Source organism: Engraulis encrasicolus, chromosome 12 (genome assembly GCF_034702125.1).
Source record: "Engraulis encrasicolus isolate BLACKSEA-1 chromosome 12, IST_EnEncr_1.0, whole genome shotgun sequence".
NCBI classification, from domain to species: domain Eukaryota; kingdom Metazoa; phylum Chordata; class Actinopteri; order Clupeiformes; family Engraulidae; genus Engraulis; species Engraulis encrasicolus.
Window position 1 is genome coordinate 17,824,055 of NC_085868.1, and position 24,432 is coordinate 17,848,486.

The following is a 24,432-nucleotide window of genomic DNA, read 5'->3' on the forward strand; positions in this document are numbered from 1 at the left end:
TCACAGATTAACGAAATGTTCGACTCTGCATTGTTTTAACAGGCCTGCACACACTGCGCAGCCGCAGTGGAAACCTTGCTTTTCTGTGAAGGTTTTGTGTGGGGCAGAGAATTTCCATTGTGTCAATTTCTCCGTTGGTTTACCAGCCGTTTTTTATCTGCATTAATTTCGGTAAGTTGACTGTGTTTTATGAAAGTCGTGGTTGCATATTGCTGGTCAAACCATATGACTCTTTTTCCATCTAGTCCCACTGACCTTAGCCTAATGATTTGTCAAGAGTCAGAAAATTTCTCGCCTGCTTAACTATGATAGCTGACCAGCTAGCTGGCTAGTTTGCCAGTAGCAGGTAGCTAAGCTGTCTAGTCAGCTAATTGGCAGATAGGGGACAGGGGCTAATTTGTCATCGCTCCATCATGACGACTTTATGTGGTGTAGTAGTGTATGCACTGTTTTGCCGCAGTGCTCTATCTTGTTATCTTGGACTTCAAATCTGACATGCATATCATCATCTATCTGCGTGGACTTGAACTCCTAGCAGAGGCGGCTTGCTAGAGCCCGAACTTGCTAACGTCATTAAAGCACAGCGTGTCAAGCCAAGCCTGAGATTGCCGGGGCATTTCATTCAATGGGGACTCTAGCAGCATGCTGAATCCAGGCAGCGGCTAGGTGCTAGCATTTTGCAACACAGCAGTGCTTATAATAGCTGCATAACACGAAATCGCACTTCCCGAATGTGAATTAAAGGAAGTTGCATTTCCCCCTCTTGATTGTTTATTCAGCTGCCTAGTAGTTCTTGCTGCATTAAGCTGCCATCCAGTTTGACGGCCTCCATTACAATGTCCCCACCTTGTACGTTAACGATTGTGTTCTCTTCCGGGTGTGTCTTTGTGGGCACGAGACAGGCTTGTTTGCAGAGAATGGAACACTGCAAGTCAAGAGTCAGCTTATATTGCCCCTTTCTTCATTTGCACAAGTCATTTAAGGAAAATGGAATTACGTTTCTCTCTCTATACCATGCGAGGACATAGACATACACAGGACTGACATTTACAGACTGACATCAAAGTGTAAGCCAGGACGGGTAACGGTGATGAACTAGCAACAATAAGTGATTAATAATAAATGCAAATGAACATTTAACATTGATCATTTGACATGTAGAAAAATAAGATAAAAATATATAATGGGAAGACATTTATAATGACAATGAGGCAAGGCAAGGCCATTTATTTCTAAAGCACATTTCATACGTGGAAGCAATTCAATGTGCTTTACAAAGAGATAAAAACTATGCAAAAAAGAGAGAAGGCAAAACGCATAATAGCAATAATAAAGAAACAACACGTTTTTGGTCGTTTGCCATCATTTTTACAGCACATCAAGTGGCAGAGTCCTTGTCTTAATAGTTGGAATCATAGGCGCCGACTTCGGGGGTGCTCCGGGGCCCGGGCACCCACGGGAATCTATAGGCACCCACGGGAAATGTGGGCACACCATGCGCACCCATGGCCAACTTTGTGCGCTACAATACAATCTGCGAGAGAAGTTCTAACTATTACACGCTTATTTAGAAGATTGTCAGACTTATATACCCATCCTGTTTGAAATACATCACGGTGGGCAGTGAAGTGTAATCCTTTCCATAATACAGGGGCAGCAGAATCTCTACAAGCAAACATTATAATTATAGTATTGTGTTTTAAGTGAAATCCTGACGTTCATTTTAGGCATATTTAGTTAATGTCTGTCAGAGAATGTTTCAAATAGATTGATTTGTGAAGATGCTAAACTGTGTAAAGCATGATGGGTAGACGGGTCGAGAGAATTCGAGACCTCTTCCGGCTGCCTGGGTTGGTTCCAGAACAATGATCCATCCATTCTGGCAGATTAAACATATTGCTTTATTTTCTGTTGTTTTTAATTGTTTGTCGATATAAAAATGTTAACAGTCAGGGGATAAACATGTCATCTTGTATGCTTAATGTAAGCTATTTCACGCCAATCGTTTTTTGTCCTCTCCGTTTGCTCTTGTACACAATCAGTAACCATAGAAACATGTTTGGATTGACCTTATGGCATACAGGGCTTTTGCCCAATGGACTGTTGATGAGTCGTGCTGCCTCGTGCTGCTAAAGCAGACCTCTTCGAGATAGCAGATATTGATAAAGCTCGTTGCCTGTTATGGTAAAAAAAAAAAAACCCTCATAGATAACTAAAATTCCGTTGAAGGCTTCATTGTCACTCTAAATATCTGTTGGAGTCTTGACTAAAAATGCCCAGTTGGAGTTTTCAGAACAGTGCAGTGTCTATGCAGACGGTTCCGAAGTCGAAGTAGTTCTATCACAGAGTCAGACTACGTGTGAAGCTGTATAATTATGTTGCTCATTATTTCACAAGTTATGGAAGTTATCGAAGGATCTAAGCCTACTTTTCACTACAAGCTAGGACTTCTTACAAAGGATAGCAGTTGGAAAGTTTAGCCCACTACAAAATGGTAAGTCACTGTCATCCTGCTAATCCCATGTGTAGCACCGCCGTGTGCTGTTTATTTGATATTTCTCTATGCTCTATGGGTCTTTAGTGATGGTATGACCAAGTTGAGCCTTTGCATATCCATGCTTGTTGTGCGCTGTTGGATGTTTTTGCCATTGTAGGCTATATGCGGCTCTGGCTGCTAACATTGTTGGGTTTAGTTGTGACTGAGTTTGTGACCTGGTTTGAGCATACTGGTAGCTAGCATGAAGTGCGTGGTATGAACGCTGTTGCAAGTGACTGAAAGCCAGTCTGAATTCACTGTGGGCGCCCGCGTTGCTGCTGCTATTGTTTTCAATTGAGTTCCTCTTGGAACGTCTGTACGTCTGTATTAGGCTACTGCACAATGCTGCTATGCTTCATAAAAATGTATTTGAAGACATACAACTTTCACATGCATGGTTTCATTTTAGTAACTGACTGCATAGTCAGTGACTGCAGATTTAGCTTTAGTGGCATGCTCAAGGAAAATCTTGATCTTCTAGCTTGACAGCTGTGTGCTATAGCCTATATTCATTTTAAACACGGTCACCTTTAGTCATAATGCCGTCTAGAAAAAGGCACCGGCAAGCGTGATCTGGGCTTTGCGTTCAATTTATAGGCCCTTCACCATGTAAAGCAATTCCATTTTCAATCTCAATTCAAATATAGGCGATTTTATTGTAAAATAGCCTATTGATTTGACAACCACAACTAAATAAATAAGCTTAGAATACATTTATCATGTAGCCTACTCATTCAAATAAAGTCACCAACTCATGAACCGGTTATGTTGTTGGAAAGCAAGGCATGGCAAACAAACGGGACTTTCTGTGGGTCGCGACCCCCAGTTGGGAACCGTGAGCACCCACGGGACAAAACAAAAGTCGGCGCCTATGGTTGGAATAGAAGTGGAATGGCAACATGCTTGCACATGATGATATTTGACTTGCATATCTTGTGTAGTTCTAGTAGCAAGACTCACCCTGTGTTTCTGTGTTCATTCCAGGGTGTCTTTTATGAATAATCAAAAGCAGCAAAAGCCAACGCTAACCGGCCAGCGTTTTAAGACTCGGAAAAGAGGTAAGTTCCGATGCAAAATGTTGTCGTGAGCAACATGTTAACCTGTGAGACGTTTTAGTTATATCCTCCCCCTTCACTGTGTGTGTGTGTGTGTGTGTGTGTGTGTGTGTGTGTGTGTGTGTGTGTGTGTGTGTGTGTGTGTGTGTGTGTGTGTGTGTGTGTGTGTGTTGTTTCCTCAAATTATCGGTCCTCGTAAATAAACTAATCAAAAGGTGTGTGTGTGTGTGTTTTTCCCCTCCCCTAACAGATGAAAAGGAGAGATTTGATCCTACTCAGTTTCAAGAAAGTATTGTACAAGGCTTGAATCAATCTGGCAGAGATTTGGAGGCTGTGGCAAAATTCCTTGATGCCTCTGGCGCCAAGCTCGACTACCGCCGCTATGCTGAGACTCTCTTCGACATCCTGGTGGCCGGTGGCATGCTGGGTAAGTGTGTGTATGTGTAGGGCCCTATGATTTCCGCGATACGGAAAACACGGACGGAATCACGGAATGTGGACATTAAAACGGAATTTGGTTATAAACGCTATAAAATTAAAAATCCATTCTTTTCGTCATCATTTATCAGTCTAAAAGACATTTCAAACACAAAATATGGCCACGATATCATATCTGGCCCACGCGAGGTGATGCGCAAAACTTCTATGCAGATCCATGATCCATGTCAGCGCATGTTGACAGTGAACGCATCTCTCTCCCAAGCGGCGGTTCCGATTGTCTCCCGCGTCCTAACACTGGCCGTCACAGCATTGAAGAAATCTTAATACTCAACAGCACTCAAATTTTGCCTAGTAGAACAGGTGAGGTCAGGTAAACGCGTTGTCCTGACCGTCTGTTACCAAGACAATGCGATGCGACACAGAAAAGACGGGCGGCTTTCCACTGCACTTTAATAAACAATGGAATCATCCGACGCGAGGCATGAGTTTGGAGTTTGTTACAACAGACGTGACCGCTGTAAAATAAAAACTGATCAGGCAATGCTTTGATCATGTCTTGTTAACTTTGTTGGCCACGAAGCATAGTGACTAAAAGTTAGCAGCAACTTTGAAAAAGGGTCAAGTCATCATCAGAAGAAAACGGCCGTCTTGTAAAACATGTGTTTGTGTGAAACGGTAGATGGTAGGGACTTTGCGAGGCTATTTATTTAATGCCATTGCCTACATATAACGTGACCAAAAATGTATCTAATGTAGCTGCATATTGCAATATAGCCAAACTTATTTGAGAAAACCTGATGCAGCCCGAGTCAAACTTCAATACATCAGAAGTGAATTCGCCTTCTAGTTGGGTGCGTCACGTGTATTTAATAGAATATATGCGCATGTACATTTCAGCTACCTTATTACCTGGAATATTTTTTAGGGCTGATATTACAAAAAGCTAGTAGGTAATTTTTCTCTACCTACCATTCAACCATGAGTGGTTGGCTCTGTCCACCCACCAGCTTGAACTAAATAACTAAGAAATTTTGTTGGGGGGGGTGAAAGGGGAAAATAAGTTCAAAAATGTAAAAAAAAAATCCGATTTGGCAAAAAATAAATCCGAAAAAACGGAATTTGAGAAAAAATGTGTGTGTGTGTGTGTGTGTGTGTGTGTGTGTGTGTGTGTGTGTGTGTGTGTGTGTGTGTGTGTGTGTGTGTGTGTGTGAATTGTATGTCTCTGTTGCCCTAGGCGTGTGTGTAGCTGATCTGACACCACAGGTTCATCTTTTAGACAAGCCAGCACTGTGTGTGTGTGTTTGTGCGTGCGTGCCTGCCTGCCTGCCTGCCTGCCTGCCTGCCTGCCTGCCTGCCTGCCTGCCTGCCTGCGTGCGTGCGTGCGTGCGTGCGTGTGTGTGTGTAGGACTGGGTACCGAAATTCAATTCTTTGATGGAACCGAATTAAAAGCTAAGGTTCTACTTGGAATCGAAACGTGCCTTGTCTGTCGGTTCCACGTTTCGGTTCCTGAAGTCTGACTGTCAGAGCCATCAAATGTGTGTTAAAGCACGCGGCCACAAGTGTCACAAACTGACCACGCTCCTCCTCTTCCCGTTTCGCACCTCATTTAAACGATTGATAAGACAGCTGATATTCAACCAGCTGATTGTACTATTGAGAAACAAAAACATGCCGTCGAAAGCGTGGCTATATTTCAGGAAAGTAGATAAGGAAGGAGCGCGCTGCAATAGCCTATCTGCGATAAACTAATAGGCTATCATGCAAGAATGGCAATACATCCAACCTGTTCAAACACCTGCTCTTGCATTCGATTAACTTGCGTGCGGAGTTGCAGCATCTTTACAACGGCACCGTCAACCTCAACTATGCTATACCGTCAACCTCAACCATGACCTCGACTCTTCAGGAAGATGTCTCTGACTCCTTGGAAACATGTTTTTCCATGAAAAGAGCTAACTTAGAAAGAACTGGTCTTGTGTTGGGGACGCACAAATGTAGCCTATTTAGACCGTCGGTTTAATTCGAGGGAACAAAGAACACAGCGAGAAAAAAATATTTCCTCTCTATCCGGCTGGATAATAACGCCATTGTTTAGGCTTGAAGTAGCGGCCGCTTAAGGTTAAATAACTGTGGATTGAAAGAACATAAAAACGTGCCGTAAAAAACTGTAAAAAGCTAAGAATCTCAGCTTTCGAACAAGCCCTAACACATGTCTGTAGGTCTAGGTTAAGGAGATCGCTGGCTGTTAGGAAAAAAATGACGAGATTAAAAAAAATGGTTGGAAAGCGCTATTTTTTCACTTGCAACAGCGGCCGCTTACAGTTCAATAACTTTTGAATGAAATAACATAAAAACGTGCCGTAAAAAACTGTAAAAAGCTAAGAATCCCAGCTCTCGAACAAGCCCTAACACATGTCTGTAGGTCTAGGTTAAAGAGATCGCTGGCTGTTAGGAAAAAATGACGAGATTAAAAAAAAATGGTTGGAAAGCGCTATTTTTTTCACTTGCAACAGCGGCCGCTTACAGTTCAATAACTTTTGAATGAAAGAACATAAACACGTGCCGTAAAAAACTGTAAAAAGCTAAGATTTGCAGCTTTCGAACAAGCCCTAACACATGTCTGTAGGAGAAGGCGATCGCTGGTTATATATATATTTAGGCCTATATATCGTTTAGATTAGGACTCTTTAGCTTAGATTCACCATGGCGTGAAAGCACAGTGTTGTCGCGGCTACTTGCAGCAGCTGATCATACGGCCCAGTTCTAGTCCCTGTATGGAAATGCGTGCGAGACAGCACCATCGAGACCCCGTCAAGTTTCATGAATAGCCTATTTATGAAGCCTAGTTGTGTTAGAACAGTTCTGCAGTACCTAGTAGAAAAGCCCCAGCTGTCGACAGACTGGGTAGCGTAGGCTACATTAAAAAATCATGTCAGGCACGCTTGACATAGGATTGGTACCAGAAGTGAAGTTGCACCGTACAGCAGAACAATTTTAATCAGACATGAGTACATTTATCAGTATCAAAACCGTTTAATATACTTGCCAAGCCATGCCGAGAGGACAACTTGCAGCATGCAATTATTCATGAATGCTGTATAGAATTAAATGCCTTTAACCTGCCATTGGTCACGAGGAGCTCCGCCTTGTGGCAGGCAGGGAAACTCATGATTTACAGACCCGTTACGCCATCTACTGGCCACTTTGGGTAACTGCAGGTTTAATTCAGGGTTTCTAGGAACCGAAAATGGAACCGTTCTGGTACCGGAACCGAAACGAAGGAACCGGAAATGGAACCGGAACCGAAAATTGTCAATCAATACCCAGGCCTATGTGTGTGTGTGTGTGTGTGTTTGTGTGTGTGTGTGTGCGCCTATACTAAGAATCTGTTTCAGCAGTAAACCAGTTTAAGTTAAGAGGTAAATAATCTAATAGAAGAACATGGTGGATTCCCTCATTTTCTTTGTGCGTCTTGCTCCACAGCCCCAGGTGGCACTTTGTCGGATGACGTGACCCGCACGGATTACTGTCTGTTCACTGCAAACGAAGACCTGGAAACCATGCAGGCTTATGCACAGGTATTTCTGATTCATACAGGAATTTCTTGTTGATAATAGCGCATGATGTTTGAGCTTATGCCGTGATAAGCTTATGTGCCGAATTTTGTCTGAAGGTCTGGGTGAAATTGTTGAGAAAAAAATGTCCTGTTGTTCAGCTAGGCTCATCTTAACTGCTTAAAAATGTTGAAATTGACTTTTCAATATCTTGCTCACTCATGCCAGTTTTATGCTGTCTGTCCCTGTCTGTCTTAGGGCAGAGATGCATTTGCCTTGGCAAAAGTTGAAGTTGTAATAATAATGCATAGTTCTTGTGTTTTGCGTAGGTTTTTAACAAGTTGATCAGGCGTTACAAGTACCTGGAGAAGGGGTTCGAGGAGGAGATCAAGAAGGTAAGATCTGCTCTTTTTTTGTCATAAACTTTTTTATTAGGTTTTTAGTAAACACAAAAACAAAGGTAACACTTTAGAATAACTACCCAAAAAACCTTTATAAACACATTAACATTTAATAATAATTATCATTTAACAAAGCATTAACAATTGTTTGTAAATGAGTAAGAACCAAACTACAACTGCACAGTGGAGTGGGAATCAACTTTGAGGACTGAAGAGAAACTTCGAGGACCGATGCGACTGTGCTGTGTCTGCTGTGTTAACATAATATTTCTTGCCCATTTATAAACATTTGTCGTTTTAAAAATTTTGTTGATAATTAGTTAATTATATAGAAAGTGCTTATAAAGGTGTTTATAGGTAGTTGTAAAGTAGGTAGTAATGTGTTACCAAAACAAAACAACATAAACAAGCAAAGCAGCTTCACCTTCATAACATGAAGTCAAGATCAGGGAGTAGTGGACAAAGAAAGGAGGGGTGTAGACATGACTCAAGATCTGCTCATTCATGACTCTTCCCTATATGAAATATGTATGAAAAAATACCAATGGGAGCATATTTTGTGTGTTGTAGTTGCTGCTGTTTCTGAAGGGGTTCACCGAGTCTGAGCGGAACAAGTTGGCCATGCTCACCGGCATCCTGCTGGCCAACGGGAACATCTCCGCCTCCATCCTGAACAGTCTCTACAACGAGAACCTCGTCAAGGAAGGTAACCACACACACACACACACACACACACACACACACACACACACACACACACACACACACACACACACACACACACACACACACACATCAGCCATGTGCAATACTATACCCACTCTTAGGGGTGTAAATAATCATTGAAATGTATTGATGTATCATCCGGATATTTAATTGCAGCGCATTGTGGGGCATTCTAAAGTATCGAAAATAATCGAATCGCTGGCCCCTGTTCAATGCCCTAGCTCTCTTTCGAACTTGGACAAAAGTCTGTCACAGAAGTTTGTCAAAACACTAACATGTTCTCCTCAATTACCCTCTGACAGGCGTTTCCGCTGCATTCGCGGTGAAACTCTTCAAATCTTGGATCAACGAGAAGGACATCAACTCAGTCGCAGGCAGCCTCCGTAAGGTTGGCATGGACAACCGTCTGATGGTACGTATGGTTGTGTGTGTATGTGTGTGTGTGTGTCTGTACGCACAATGTCACTAGCCAAATCCACTTAAAGGCCTGTTCTGATGATAGCTGGTAGTGGTTGGTTGTTTGAAGCCAGATGTCTAGTTAAATTTCACCAATGCCCATCCCAGCTTGTGGCTACAGGCCCCAAAAGGCAGGGCTGTCCTAAATTCATCAAGAACTTTATTGGATTTGAATCAAGGACTCTCTCTCACTTTCACCACTTTTGTAATCCTCTAAAGCAGAGGTCCCCAAACTAAGGCCCGGGGGCCGGATGCGGCCCGCCATGCCCCTTTGACCGGCCCTCCACCTCTCTGCACCTCACCATTTGAACTGGCCCAATCACTCATAAACTGTTAATCACCATATTTTTCTAACCTTTCCTTGCTATTTTTACATGGTTATTAGATATTAAAAGGAATACCTGTGGTATTTCAAATTGAAAAACATGTTAAGTACTCACTTCTTTTGCAAATCACTTGTAATGATGAACTATTTTGTGCTGGAAATTATGGCTATAACAGGCAGTGGCCTAGTATACAGCCCACATGATTGATCCCGGCCCCCGATTACAGTCAGGAACGATAATGTGGCCCCCAGAGAAAAAAAGTTTGGGGACCCCTGGTCTAAAGCATTGCCTCTCAGCGATGCCCTTGCTGACTGACCAAGACTCTCTCTCTCTCTCTCTCTCTCTCTCTCTCTCTCTCTCTCTCTCTCTCTCTCTCCCTCTACCCCTCCCTCTCCCTCTCCCTCTACCCCTCCCTCCCATCAATCCCTCCCCCATACACAGGAGCTTTTCCCGGCCAACAAGCGAAGCTGCGAGCACTTCTCGAAGTACTTCACGGACGCCGGGCTGAAGGAGCTGTCCGACTTCGCCCGCAACCAGCAGAGCATCGGGGCCCGCAAGGAACTGCAGAAGGAGCTGCAGGAGCAGATGTCCCGCGGGGATAACTTCAAAGACGTAAGGCTCGGGGAGGGCCAAAGATGCAGTTAAATCAAAATAATGGGCTTTGTATTTTCGACAACTTCAGAGACGTAAGGCTCAGGGAGGGGCAAAGGTACAGGTTAATAATCAAAATACTGGGTTTTGTATTTTCGATAACTTCAAAGAGGTAAGGCTCTGGGATTGGCAAAGATGTGAAAGTGAAGTGAAAGAAAGCCAGATTGGGGGAAACTCAAACTCGCATTGTCATTGTGACTCAGAACTCGACAGCACACAATTGTGCACTGCACACAACAAAATTGCATTTATGCCTCATCCGTGCAAGGGGGTAGCCCTCATTGGCGCCCCAAGGGAGCACTGTGGCGCAACGGTCATGGAGGCGGATGGGGGACAGCACTTCAAAGACGTAAGGCTCACGTGAGGGACACATAGCAGGCGAAACGAGCGAGGTGAATAGAGGTGAAATTCAGTATTCCATTCTGACAGCTCAACCGTCATCAGGTCGTCGGGGCGAATCAAATGGAATGAAACAGTCATGTTATTGATGTGATTGGCCGCCGCCAGGCGAAATTCGCACCTCATTTACATAATATTAAACTTTGTTAAATAATTTTGCTTCGCTTCGCTCCTATTCGCTTGCCTTCGCCTCCCTCATAGGAATGAATGGCGAAGTTCGCTTTGCTTGGCCAAATTCGCGTCTCTGTGTCCCTACCGTCAGCGATGGGCAAAGATGGCGTTACTGGGTTTTGTATTTTCGACAACTTCAAAGATGTAAGGCTTGGATATGGGCAAAGATACAGTTCAATCAAAATATTGGGTTTTTTCAACATCTTTTCAACAGCAATTTTTCAACTACTTCAGACGTAAGGCTGGCTAGCTGCCCACCTGCTTCAATGCACTCCTACACCTATAGCTCCCTTTTTCCTTGAGATGTTAATATGGGGGCAGATGTCAAAGACGTAAGGGGTGCATAGCTGATTACATTTTGGAGGCCTACACTTTCAAGATGGCGGACTTCCAACAGGGCTGTGGAGCCATCAGAAGCAATGTTTTGTTTAATTCAACCCATTTTCATTTGCTACCATCAAGGAAAATTTTCAAGACTTTGTTGTCCTCCTGATTTTATCTTTTTTTTTCTTTTTTTTTTTTTTAAAGTAACCAGTTACCAGAAAATTGGTTTGGATTGTGTCCAAGCCCTGGCTAATGAGGGGGAATGAATGGGGAATAAATCACTTGCTCAGGTTGTCGTTAAGGTGAAAGGAGAGAACTAAGTGTAGTGGAAGGCTATTTAGTGGCAAAGCAAAATTACATTTAATGAAAACTAATAAAAGTTGGAGCAGCAGGCTTCACCCAACACCCAACTTCTTTTTAGAATGCTGACCAAATTATTGTTAAACTAGGATGTGAGAAAAGGTTGCACCATGCATAGATTTTTAAATATATATTTTTTTATTATTATTACACTGTAATGGTATTTTAAAAATATATGCTGCGACATTTTCTCACTTTTCATTTAATGAAAACTCTTAATGGAAAATAAAATCTCCTGCCTTTCACCTGACCACCCTACAGAAGGAATAAAAACTGGTGGAACTTTATGATACAAGGTTGTCAGTTCTCATGCCTCTGCGACCAACTTGGGAAGCCTTGGCCTCCAAAAGTTTTCAGTTTGTGTAACCTGTATAGAAAATTGACACATTAGCTCAAAATTCATCCACCTCCTCGTGCAAACTGAGCAAATTTGATTGTAGGATGTACTCATACAGTCAGATGAATAGATATGCTCCGATAGCCATTTTTTGGTACGATCACCGATACGATCACCAAAAGTCTTGATCTGCCAATCACCGATCATTGCCCATCACAGAAATGATTTCCTATATTTTTAATAGCCATATTAATTATCCTTATTGAATACAATTTCTATCTATAAACCAATCAATCTTAATTTGTGATCCCTCACCACGAAACCAGGCATAAGTCGCGCAGCCGCGTTCAGAGCTACAGCCAAATTTAGTCAGGGAAGCGATTTTCTATGTGTTTTGACATCTTGGAAGAAAACGGTACCTTAACACTTATATTTTCAATTTCCATGGTCATTACATTCAAATTCGGTCAATAAAGATGTTTATTATGTCAATTATGTCAGCGTGATCAAAAGTTCAGGCTTCACTGAGCAAAGAGAAAGCCGAAATGGGCCACTTTTCCCCGACCGAAACCACCTCCGATCTGTTGCGGATCATCCAAGTGTTTGGTACGAGGAGAAAGCTAATGAAATGCCCTGTCCAATCACGTAGGTCAAATGGCGATATTATTTTGTAGTTCTTTTAAAAGAGCCAATCAAATGAGTAAACCAAACCCTCTTGTTGCTATGCCTTTCAAGATCAAGCTCCGTGATTGGTCAAACGCCCACCGCGTGCTCTACGGGCATGCGCAGTTCTCTCACTTACATCCGCAACAAACCAGCATGGTTAGTGTTATTGCAAGTTTGATTAATGTTTCGTCTCGTAAATAGCCGTATTTACTCCTCATTTTTGGACAACAATGACAAGGACAAAGGCGACTGGGAGTCTGATGAAGACTGGGATGCCTTTGATGATGAAAAAGACGATCGAGTGCACGAACTGGGAACAGATTCAGCAGTGGAGAAGACCAATGCGAAATTTTACCGTGGACGTATCTCCCAATTCTGGCTATGAAAAGACCAATAATCTTTGGTAAGTTAGTGTGCAACTTAGTTACATAGCAGAGGACACTTTCTGTTTCTTGATTTTTACGTTTTAAACCTCCAGATTTCATCTGCATGACATGTATGTGTGGGTATAATGGAGCTCTAGAAAAACGTCTCAGTGCATGCCTTTAGTGATAACATACTCCTCGTTTTGAAATGGGCTAAACTTAAAATAATACTGAGAGTATATGCAACTATTCTACCTGTAGTTAACTGGAATGGTATTTTTAACATACTATTCCTATTATTTTATTCCAGCATCAGCAAGGAAAGACTAACAGGCTTACTGAAATGGTACTCCACTGGGACAGGACAGGAGGGAGAAAAATGTCTCGAGATCCCTTCAGCTGGACAACATCAAAGGAGAGGTGACATTCATCCAACAACAAGGTTCACAAAATGCCCTAGTGCTCACTGGACATGTCCCTGGATTTAAACGTGATGATCTACAGCCCCTGCCTTCAGTTCACACTGCCACCAAGGTCAACCAAAGCTACAAAGATGTTCTTCTTGGGACAGGTAATTAACATTCTCTTTTAAATATTGTGGTCATCTAACCTATTTGTAATATGGGTGTCATAGTTGGCTGGTAGCCATTCTTTTAATGAATTTCATGTTTATGCTGCAGCTGTCATATTTCAATGCTTTTAAGGTTAATATCTTGATTTACAATGGGCGGCGATTGTTAAAATTCTACTCCATATAATGAGCTATATCGATTTATATTTAAATAATTAATTTCAGTTGAGCTGGAAAAGAGAAAAAATGTAGCTGTCTTAGGGTATACTGTAACTATTTTTGTTTTGAAAACTTTTTTTCTGTCAATTCATTATTTTTTTATTTTTCATAGAGAAGAACTGTTGGACCATCAAGCACCAACAAGAGTGGAGACTTGAAGAAAGCGACGCATCTCTGAATCTTACACTGACTCTGAGAGTGCCCATAGACAGGTTGTGGGCGTGGAGATGAACTTTTAAATCTGTAAATATGTGGCAAGTACACAAGAGAATACGTGAGTAATGTGTGTGTGTGTGTGTGTGTGTGTGTGTGTGTGTGTGCGCGCGCGCGGGCGTGTGTATGTGTTTATGCTAAATGCATTTAATTTAATGCTATATTGACCTAAATGTTCATGTCCTTGATGCACTGTATGCTGTGTTTTTTAAGCTTTGGCAGTATTGATACTTCCAAGCATGCTAATAAAGCACATTTGATTTTGAATATGCAAGTTAAATTGTCTTTTTTAGTTCTTTTAGGGTTGCCATTGGTAAGCGGTAGGGCAGTCATGGGTAAGCGGTTAGGGCATCAGACTGTATCCCAAAGGTTCCCGGTTCGACTCGTGACCCGCCAGGTTGGTGTGGGAGTAATTAAGCAGTGCTCTCCCCATAATCCTCCAAGACTAAGGTACCCTGAGTATGGTTCCGTCCTGCCGCACTGCTCCCTTTGGGGTGCCATTGGGGGCTGCCCCCTTTTGAGGCATAAATGCAATTTCATTGTGCGCAGTGTGCACTTGTGTGCTGTGGAGTGCTGTGTCACAATGACAAAGGTAGTAGGGGTTTCCCAGTTGGGCTTACACTTTCTTTAAGGCATAACATGAAGACAGATACAGTATGAGAGCATGAATTGGTGATATAAGATGATCATATTTCAGGTGGATGATTTCCCCATAATTCCATTTGGATGGAAAAGTTAGTTTCCGTTTAAATAATAGGTTAAAGTTCTTTGATTGAAACAAAACTTCTGTGACATGTCCGTCATAGTGTCATTAATCATCTGTGAAAATTTCATGTCAATCGGATGATAATTAATATGCGTTGCTAAGGACTTTATACCTATAAAATAGTCCAAAACTTTGACGGCCGATTTCTCGAAAAGGCGTTTCGCGAAATATGTCCAAACTCCAAAAGTAAAATTTCCGTAACTTTGGTTCTACTTATGATAGAAACATAATTTTTTCACCATAATAAACCTTGTGTTCTGCTCTATCAATCCACACAGATAACTCATTTTTGATATCCAGAGACTTATGCCTGGTTTCGTGGTGGTGGGTCACATTTGCACATGTCGGTTTCACAATGTGGGCCTATTATTATTAGTAGTAGTAAGTAGTAGTAGTATTATTATTATCCTTCAGTATTGGTAATATAGCCTAAGCCTGCAGTATTAATCAAAATAATGTATAAGTTATTGCATAGAATTACTTAACTATTTAAGATTGAATTGAAGCTGAAATATTACATTAGGATAGTCTTCTCCATACAAGAAACAAAAAAAAACACTGTCGCTTTAAATGAACAGCCTGTCTGTGAGGAGAGCCCCTCTTTTCTCTGTCACCGTCCACAACGCTACAACTCTGACTGTCTCTCTCTCAGGCTCTCCCTCATCTGTCGCCATTTGGTGTTTCAGCGACTAGCCTATCATGCTATTTGACTGGCTGTCAATTACAACTTTAAAGAACAATAAGGTTGATATGTTTGAGCTGACAACGTGAAGTTGTTGGGTGCTGACCGAGGCAACTACACACTATAACTCAAACTGGCGAAGACTAGTCAATCGCAAATTACATTAAAACTGAAACACTTGATTAGGATATACAAGTAACAAGATAAAAAACGTCTCACTTGAAAGACAGGCAACATGCACAACACAGCGTGTCTGCGAAAAAAGCCCCCCTTTCTCTGTGTCACCGTCATAGATTGTAGAATTTAAATTTTGACCGTCCACTCTCCCTCTCTCCCTCTACCGTTTGGTGTTGCAGCGATTTTTAGGCGTTATCGGCCGATCATGATCGGCAGCCGATTGATCGGAGCATCACTACAGATGAACAGAGAACCATACCCTTCCTGCATCTTTGGGGGGACATTTTCACAATAGGGGGGGGGGGGGGGGAGGATTATTATTGTACACTGAATATCATTTTTTTTTATTGTTAGTGGCATATTCATCTTCCGCTAAATAATTTTATTTGCTTTTGTAGGTCTACTACATTAACTATTTTAAATCTTGATACATTATATTTTTTAACAAATGTTTAAACCGCTCCAGCTTTACAGATTCTACTGAGAATGTGCACGAGTCTCCCTCCCACCAAGACTCACCCGCCCCTGCGCGCGCTTCTAAACACACCTCTCCCATCCCATCAGCAAGTGCTACAGTACTTTCCCAACCAATTCAACCTTTAAACAGGACAACTGTGTCAACAAATTTCACGTTGTACTACTAATGTAGGCCTACAGCAGGCTATGCAACAGTGTGTGATTTAGTACTGTAGACATTTTAAGACGACCAGTCTCGCGGTGGTAGGCCTATTGCATGTAAAACACAACTTCAATCCAGGCGCGGTTTTGGGGCGTGTGATATTGGGGTCTCCCCCAGATTAGACATTTTTGATAAAAGCGGCGCATTTAAATGGTGATCTTGAGCTCTTAAGACAACCTCCTTGCTACTAGTTCTACTCAGTCATTTTTCTACCACGCTGCGTTTCAATTGCATCTACACTCCACCGCTATACAAGCCACACGTTTGCGTTGTAGTACCGCTTAACAACAATTCACAGTAAATGCGTCCAACAGATTAACACCACCGCAGTCATCATTCCAAAAAGGAGCTCCTTAAAAAATTAATGAAGTCAGACGTTGACAGCATACAGACCAGGGACAGTGAACACGACAGCTACCTGCGTTAGGCTAGCCTACTTGATTGACAGCTGTCATGGCATGGCCCAACAAAGATGTCTTTTCACTCGAAAACAGGCGACAAAGAGACCAAAAAGCCCTTCTGAACAATTAACATCAGCTAACATCAGCAACTAGGCTACAAACAGCGTCACAGCGGACATGAACCTATTATTGACCTTACCTTAAAAGTTGTCTTGACCGCAGTAGAACTATTTATCCCAACTTTTAATCCACGCGTTTCCACCATCATCATTCACGTTCCACAGTTTTTGTAATCCACATCATAGCTAGCAAGAATGGGACTATCCTCGAGATTAACTTTAATTATAAAAGCAAGCAACTGGTCTGAGCCAAAAATGTAATGTAAATATGACGTCTGCTCTTCGCTCCACTTCCTTCATAAAGCCAGCTCTGTTTATGGCGCTTCAAATCTGGGACTTCAGTGGCTGTTAGCCAATCAAAAAATAGATATATATGGTGTAATACCGTTTTTTTGCCACATATGAAAGTGAATGGTCCAGGGAGGCGCTATTTCACACATTGCAAAATGCAAAGGCAGAAATCAAATATTTTCTCCAAAAAGGTGAGGGGGACGGATCCAGGTGAATGAAAATCTGGGTACGTCATGTCCCCCCCTTCCCCCCCGCTATCTGCGCCCATGAATGGGACAGCCATGGCTTAATAGTAAGAGTGCTGGCCAGAGGGTTGCAGGTTGAAATCCCACCTTTACTAGCACCTTCATCCATGGCTGAAGTGCCCTTGAGTGAGGCAGCTAACCCCATGTTGCTCCAGGGCCTATAACCAATACCCTGTCCCTGTACCCTGTCAACAATTTGAAGCCGCTTTCGACAAAAGCATCAGCTAAGTGTAATTTTATGTTGACTATAGATAATAACCTATGTGAGGTATGGAGACGAGTGTTAAATGTCTTCTTGTGTTGTGCTATAGATCAGTGGTTCTCAAACTGGTTCGCACACGCGCGCGCACACGCACGCATGCACACACGGGTGTGCCAGAGACTAGTCGTGTTAATGTCTTCTTGTGTTGTGAGGGAGGAGACGAGTCGTGTTAATGTCTTCTTCCTGTGCTGTGTTATAGATCATAACCTATGTGAGGGAGGAGATGACAAAGACCAACATCTCGGAGCAGTCGATGATCGGCATCGTGTGGAGCAGCGTCATGAGCTCCGTAGAGTGGAATAAGAAGGAGGAGCTGGTCACAGAACAAGCCATCAAACACCTGAAGGTACAGCACACTAGCCCGGCGACGCCATCTTATGTGCTCCACCCAAAGATTTTGAGTGGGTTTTAATATGCGACCTTGCCTCCGCCACTTGTGCTTGTCTCCTCGTCCCGCCTCCTGGCCCCTCCTCCGTGGAGAAAACGATAAAGTTTCCCAGCTGTCAGCCTAGCCACAACAACTTTTGAGGGACTGTTTTTCATTCACCATCCAAATCCAAATCCACCAAATGAGAAAAAGACTCTACAATTGAGCTTTTGCAAGATATTGAAATATAATGCTGTTGTCAGTGATGTCATCATGACAAGAAGCAAGTGGAGGAGGCAAGGTCGCATATTGCAATGCACTCTTTGGCTCCGCACCTAGTCTGGCAAAACCCTCCCAGCTCGGTTCGCTCACTGGTTAGCCAATCAGCAAATAGTTGAGAGTGGTGATGCTGAATTCACCCGGAAACTCTGTTACTGATTGGTTAAGGTAACACTATTCCCACGTTTGTTTTGTTATTTGTATGCTTTTGCGACACTTTATCCTATCAGTCATGCTAATAAAGCAGAATATGGGTTTTAATTTGAATTCGGAACTCCAGTGAATTAAAATGGCAGAGTAAGATCAGACCATCGCCCACCGTCCACTGAGACTGATCCTTCTTCGTTTTCGCCAGACTGTTTGACAGTCAAACCATGCTAAGTTTAGGTACAGAAAGTGGAAAACTTGATAAGGAATATTCTCCATCATCATATCATGTCATATCATCCGAAAATTAGATTACCAAGGCCTAGGACACTTCGCTTTAAGAAATACCCAGTATCTACTCTACTCTAATGTCTCATCCTAGCAAGGCTAGGACACTTCGCTTTAAGCAATACCCAGTAACTACTCTACTCTTAACACGTCTCCCCTCCTCGTTCGGCAGCAATACAGTCCTCTCCTGAACGCCTTCACCTCCCAGGGTCAGTCTGAGATCACCCTCCTGCTGAAGATCCAGGAGTATTGCTACGACAACATCCACTTCATGAACTCCTTCCAGAAGATCGTCGTGCTCCTCTACAAAGGTGAGTTATATCCAGGAGCTCATGGATGTACTTCATTGGAAGTGTTTGATAAGATCATTGTGTGCCTCTACAAAGGAGAATTGCTGCACAGTGCATTGTAACTTTTATTGAAGAACGTTTCAAGATTGTAACGCTCCTCTATGAAGGGTCAGTCCCTTCTGCAGGGATCGGTGCATTGTTGTATTCAGGTGGAAGTCATGGATAGATTGATTTGCGTATGAAGGTAAGGATCATAAAGACAAGCAACGTTCAGTCTAGCATTGTGACAAGTCGTAGTAGTTGCTTTCATGAACGAAATGCTAAGTAACTCTTTTTCTCTTTTCCCTAAAAAAAATTGAGAACATGTAATGGAATTAAAATTACATTGCTGCCCTAATTGTGCAGCAACTGTATTACTTAATCTTAACTGAGGAGGTTTGTCAATGTACAAATTAGACAATTCCTGCAACTTAGAGAGAGCAGAGAGAGAAAGGCCTTGGTTTTGCAGTAAGCTTATAGCTCAGTGATATGCCTCCTAACGTGGAAGGGGCATGTATAGATGTTGAAAATGCCTCCCAGAAAAATGTAAGGCAACCTAATGTTTGTTTACTAAATGGCTTAGGCCCTAGGTATATTGTAGATATGATAGAGCAATATCATCCTAATGTCTTAGATCTTCAGAGTCTCCTCAACTGGCTGTGCCAAGGGTTAAATCCAGACGGGGTGAAATGGTATTTAGTCATTATGCTGCCAAATGCTGGAACCAGCTTCCTGTTCAAATTAGAACTGCCCCAGCAGTATCTTGTTTAAAAGAAATTAAAAACAGCTTTATTTTCATCTGCCTTTGGTGATGGTTATCTACCATCTAAAATACAGTATCGTTTTTTTTTTTTCTCCTTCTCTATTCTCTTTCTCTACTCTCTAGCACATTGAATGACAGTATTGTTTAATAGTGTGCTGTTTAAATAATTTTGATTTGATTGATTACTATAGCGGATGTTCTGAGCGAGGAAGCCATTTTGAAGTGGTATACAGAAGCCCACATGGCCAAGGGCAAGAGTGTGTTCCTGGAACAGATGAAGAAATTTGTGGAATGGCTGAAAAACGCTGAAGAGGGTAAGACGTGTGCGTGCATGCGTGTGTGTGTGTTGGGACATTTCAATGAATTGAGCCAGGGAAAACGCGCAACCCCCCCCCCCCCCCCAACCCCTCCGGACAGACCATTAAAAACCGGAACAATCAGGGGGAACCGGGACGGGTGTGTGTGTGATGACTACGATTAAAACGGATGGGTCTATTGTGTGAATATATCATTGGATTTATCTAATGTAAAATTAGTTAACTAGACGAGACAATAATAGCTATACTGTCAGGCAGTCTGTGTGTGAGTGTACACTTCATGATAGTTCAGTGTAGACGATGTGATGCTTAAAAAAAATGACACAATATTAGCTCACACACTGCTGGTAAGAGATCTTGTTTTTGTAGAATGAGAACTGGTAATGCCTAGTAGAGCATGACACGGGAGTGGATTTTAACTCCTGTCCCGCTCCCAGAAAAAAAATCCTGTCCTGCCCAATCCTGGTCCAGAGTAAAAAAAAAAAATCCTGTCCTGTCCTGTGTGGAACGACTCCCAATCCTGCCCGCTCCTGCTCAAAAGTACTCCCACTCCTGTCCCACTCCTGTATTTTTTTTTGTATGTTGTTACCTGTATGCATATTTGCCTCCTAGTAAGCAGTTGTAGCCATAATAATAGCCAATACAATTATACACAAGCTAATGGGGGTCTGGAGAAACCCTGGGTAGCCTAATAGAAAAAAAAGTTTTTTCCCCATGTTTATTATTAGGCCCTATTATTATTATTATTATTATTATTATTATTATTATTATTATTATTATTATTATTATTATTATTATTATTATTATACTACAGGAGGGGGAGGCACCTACATCTTCATGCACTAATCAATAGCCTACAGTAGGCCTATATGCCATTTCTCTGTGCAACAAAAAACGGGGAGGAAATCAGATGCTACGATTAATAGTAGGCTATTGTAATGAAACCAGTTGGATTAGTTAAGACTAGTCATGCTACTAGTTCAGTAAGCATGAGTTTACCTAGGTCAACTTCATGATGCTGGTTACTGGTTAGGCTACTGAACTAGTAGCCTGACTAAATCTAAGCATACTATAAGCTAATCCAACGGTTTCATGACAGCGTTTGACTTAAAACACATGGGGTGAAACGGCGTGCAGTTCTAATAAAGCAGGGAGGCGGAGCAGAGAACTTCCCTAACTTTGTTGGCTGCGCTTTTTGACACTCACAGCAGACGCGCACTGAACACTACTTCTGAATCCTCCTCATACTAGAACTACATCTTGACTACTTTGATTACGATTGCATTCTGTGCTAAATTAGCCTCAGTTAAATTTCCTGTTATTGCGGAGTTGATTGGGAAATGCCATAACGGCAACGTCTTACGAGCCTGCAAACCCAGTAGTTCTACAAGTGGCTATTTCACTATCCGATTCAAGAGGTTTCGTGTCAACAATGCGAACTCCTGCCTGCCTTATTTGAACGTTTTAACCAGGCGTCCTTTTTTGAAAAGCTGTAGAAGTTTTAGCACAGCACACAAAAATCAACTGACAAAGAAGGATGAGATTAAATCAATCGTGCGCGCTTTGACTGATGCCATGCGAGTCTGTTGTTCTTTCTCTGGTCTGTTTGCCACAGGGACAGAAGTTCCTCAATTATTGCCAACATGGAATTCAACATTCAAATAACATTGAGGACCGTTTTTATAGCGCATTCCCATTGACGCATTGACATTGTCGGACAGGCAGTGTAGGCTATGCGAGGACCTCCCGCAGGAGTCAAGGAAAATGCGCAGCTCTCGCAATCATGCACTCAAGGAGCGAAAATGCGAATGAAAGGTTTGAAATAATCAGAACAATAATCATCCTATTTAACCCTTCCCGCTCCTGCCCACTCCCGTGGAATATTATTCCTGTCCTGTCCCAATCACGAGATGGATAAATGTTTGACTCCTGTTTCACGTGAATCCCGCAGGAATCATGTGTCCCACGGAAATTCCCGAAAAATGTCATCCTCTAATGCCTAGCAACCATGAGCTGCGAGTTCCTTTCTGTGAAGCAGCTATTACAACAGTCAGGATGTTTTGAATATTGACTTGCAAGATTTGGATACGGTAATTTGAACTTGTTTAACCCTCTTTCTTTCTGTTTCTCTGTGTGTGTGTTTTGTTTCTTACAGAATCTGAGTCTGATGAGGAAGAGGGGGACTAAAACCTCACCATATAAAACCAACCCAACTCTTGGGAATAAGACCAGTTATGGGAGCAGTAGAATGTTTCGTTACAGAAGTGCTTGTCTGTCTTTTTTTGCTTTTCTTTTTTAAATGTTTTGATTTCTGATTCTACCTCCAGGTCTTTATTTCTCTCTTTCTCTCAAACATAACATTTAGATGTCATTTAAGGGCTTAAACACAAGGTTCATTGTAATATTTTTTTTTCTAATCCGAAAGGTTTACATTAAAGTTCACCCAGCACAATTTTGTGAGTAGTCAAACCCAATAAATCATTTCACCTCTTAGAGCTTTCAAGGTGTTTGACATTTAAGAAATTGACCATTTTTATTATTATTTTTTTTACTATTGATATAATTGTAGTAATAATTTGTTGCATCGAAATTATGTACATTCCATTTCAACTTAACTAGCAAACTTCTACGCATTCTATCAGCTCTCAAATGACAAGTTTTATTTGTTATTTTCCCCCACCCGCTCTCACCAGTCTTTTGTATTATTGTGCCGATGCCTTTTAGCGCCCCCTACAGATTCCCTGGTGAATTGTCCTCATTGGGAAGTTATTGCCAAAGCTCTAAGCCCTTGCTCTTGTCATAACTCTCCTAAATGAGCCATTGGATAGCAATTTCCTTCCTCCCCCTCCTCTTTCCTTCTGTTATGAAATTGTACAGAACATTAAAACAAATTACCGATCTAATTATGACAAAACTGGTGACAGTTAAAACTTACCAGTAACCCACTCCATCCCCATCCCCACCCATGCTAATCAAGGCCCCCCACCTCTTCTCTCTCCCCATTACTTGCACAGACGTCAAATGTAGGATGTTTGCCACCCTTTCAATTGATGTCATGAATTTCTTCAATCTGATGAAAGGACCGCCCTCTTTTTTTTAAAATCTAATAAAGACACTGAGGTACATCTGACTCTCTTGTTGTCATTTCTTCCCAAAAGCACCTTTGTCTTAAAGGTGCACCGTAAAGGGTGGTGGCCAGAGTTGATATTGCAACTATGCTGCTCAATGAAACTGTAGTGCCTATTGTTTTTTTTTCATACATATGAACTAAATAATACAGTAATTACTAGTACTGTATGACCAAAGTACAGTAAATTTAACTAAAAATTTATATTTCTGGAAAGTCAAAATGGCAGACATGGAGAAGTGTAAAAGTGCAATTTTCCCAGTAATAAGAAATACTTAGATTTGATGGTGGCAGTAAGTATTTGTGAAAAAAGTAACATTTATTTTCTCCCTCCCTGACTATTAACTATTATATGTGTCTTGAAATGTCCATGTGGGCATTATGTGTATTAATGTAGCTACTTGACACCTTAATTCCCCCCCGGGATCAATAAAGTTACTCTACTTTATTTTGTATTTGTGATTGGGCAGCATGAGTTATGGAAATAAACTACAAAAAATATTGCACAGTGCACCTTTAACCTGTTTGGTAACCTACTAAAGTAGACTATAACCTTTTTACTGGCTATGAGGAGGGCATGCTGTCTGCACGCTATGCACTTCAGTTTCCTGAATAAGATATGGAAGTTCACTATTCCAAATATGAAGACCTATTCACGATCCGGATCCAGGATTTTTTTTGGATCCTGGGCGAATTTTGACTTCCCACTTTCTAACTCAACAAAAGCAAGGCTGAAAGACTTTAAATGAAATTTATGTGAACACACATCAACTGGTGGTCAAGGTTATGGAGTTGGACCTGCAGGGGTGCTGAACCCAAACCAACCTTTAGCTTTTATCTTGAATATCATGGCCGTCTAGAGTGCTTCATTAAACGCTATTAAGTTATGTATGATTTTAATGGAGTGGACCGAAGTTTACAGTCTCCATATGTGAGTTGGTATTTTAAATGACTGTCCCCTCTCTTCTTTTGTAGTGTTGAAACAAAGACAAATCCTTCAATATTCGGTCAAATATGTGATTATACCCTTATCTTGGAGCATATTCAAGTGTCCCAAATTAATTTGGATTTCCTGACCCCTCCCCCTTTCTTTCAACCTGTTAAATCAATTATTGCCATAGACATGTTAAATCTTCCTGCTTTTTGGCGTTTGCCAATCACAGCACTGAGCTGCTCTTTCACAAACTGCCCACCAGGTGGCACCATTGACTCAGTCAGTCTTTGTTTTTTTTTAATATAACAATCATGCAAGCACTAGGCCTACTGTATTTCAATAATCATAGACAGACGTCCTTTTCAAAAATAATTTATGTCTGATAAATAGCACAAGAAAAGGCGAAATGTACAAAAAATAAAACTCTGTAGCACTACAATCATTTTGTGTGCAAAGGACACCATTGCATGGATTGAAAGTCAGACAA

At 41.8% G+C, this 24,432-nt stretch overlaps 1 protein-coding gene across 1 annotated transcript; it reads left to right on the forward strand.

Annotated features, from left to right (window-relative positions):
• The first annotated feature begins 62 nt into the window (after positions 1 to 62).
• On the forward strand, positions 63 to 23,014 carry LOC134459379 (eIF5-mimic protein 2-A). Its single transcript, XM_063211722.1, has 12 exons — positions 63 to 171; positions 3,521 to 3,594; positions 3,842 to 4,018; positions 7,517 to 7,611; positions 7,917 to 7,982; positions 8,559 to 8,694; positions 9,017 to 9,126; positions 9,938 to 10,108; positions 17,594 to 17,740; positions 18,648 to 18,786; positions 19,759 to 19,881; positions 22,040 to 23,014. The coding sequence occupies exons 2-12, from the start codon at positions 3,531 to 3,533 to the stop codon at positions 22,069 to 22,071; spliced, it is 1,260 nt and encodes a 419-aa protein (XP_063067792.1). The 5' UTR covers positions 63 to 171; positions 3,521 to 3,530; the 3' UTR covers positions 22,072 to 23,014.
• The last annotated feature ends 1,418 nt before the right edge of the window (positions 23,015 to 24,432 follow it).

Coding starts and splice junctions, on each gene's coding strand:
- LOC134459379 (XM_063211722.1), top strand. CDS start 3,531: ATGAATAATCAAAAGCAGCAAAAGCCAACGCTAACCGGCCAGCGTTTT. Junction 7,612..7,916: donor CCATGCAGGCTTATGCACAG/GTATTTCTGATT, acceptor TGTTTTGCGTAG/GTTTTTAACAAGTTGATCAG. Junction 7,983..8,558: donor TCGAGGAGGAGATCAAGAAG/GTAAGATCTGCT, acceptor TGTGTGTTGTAG/TTGCTGCTGTTTCTGAAGGG.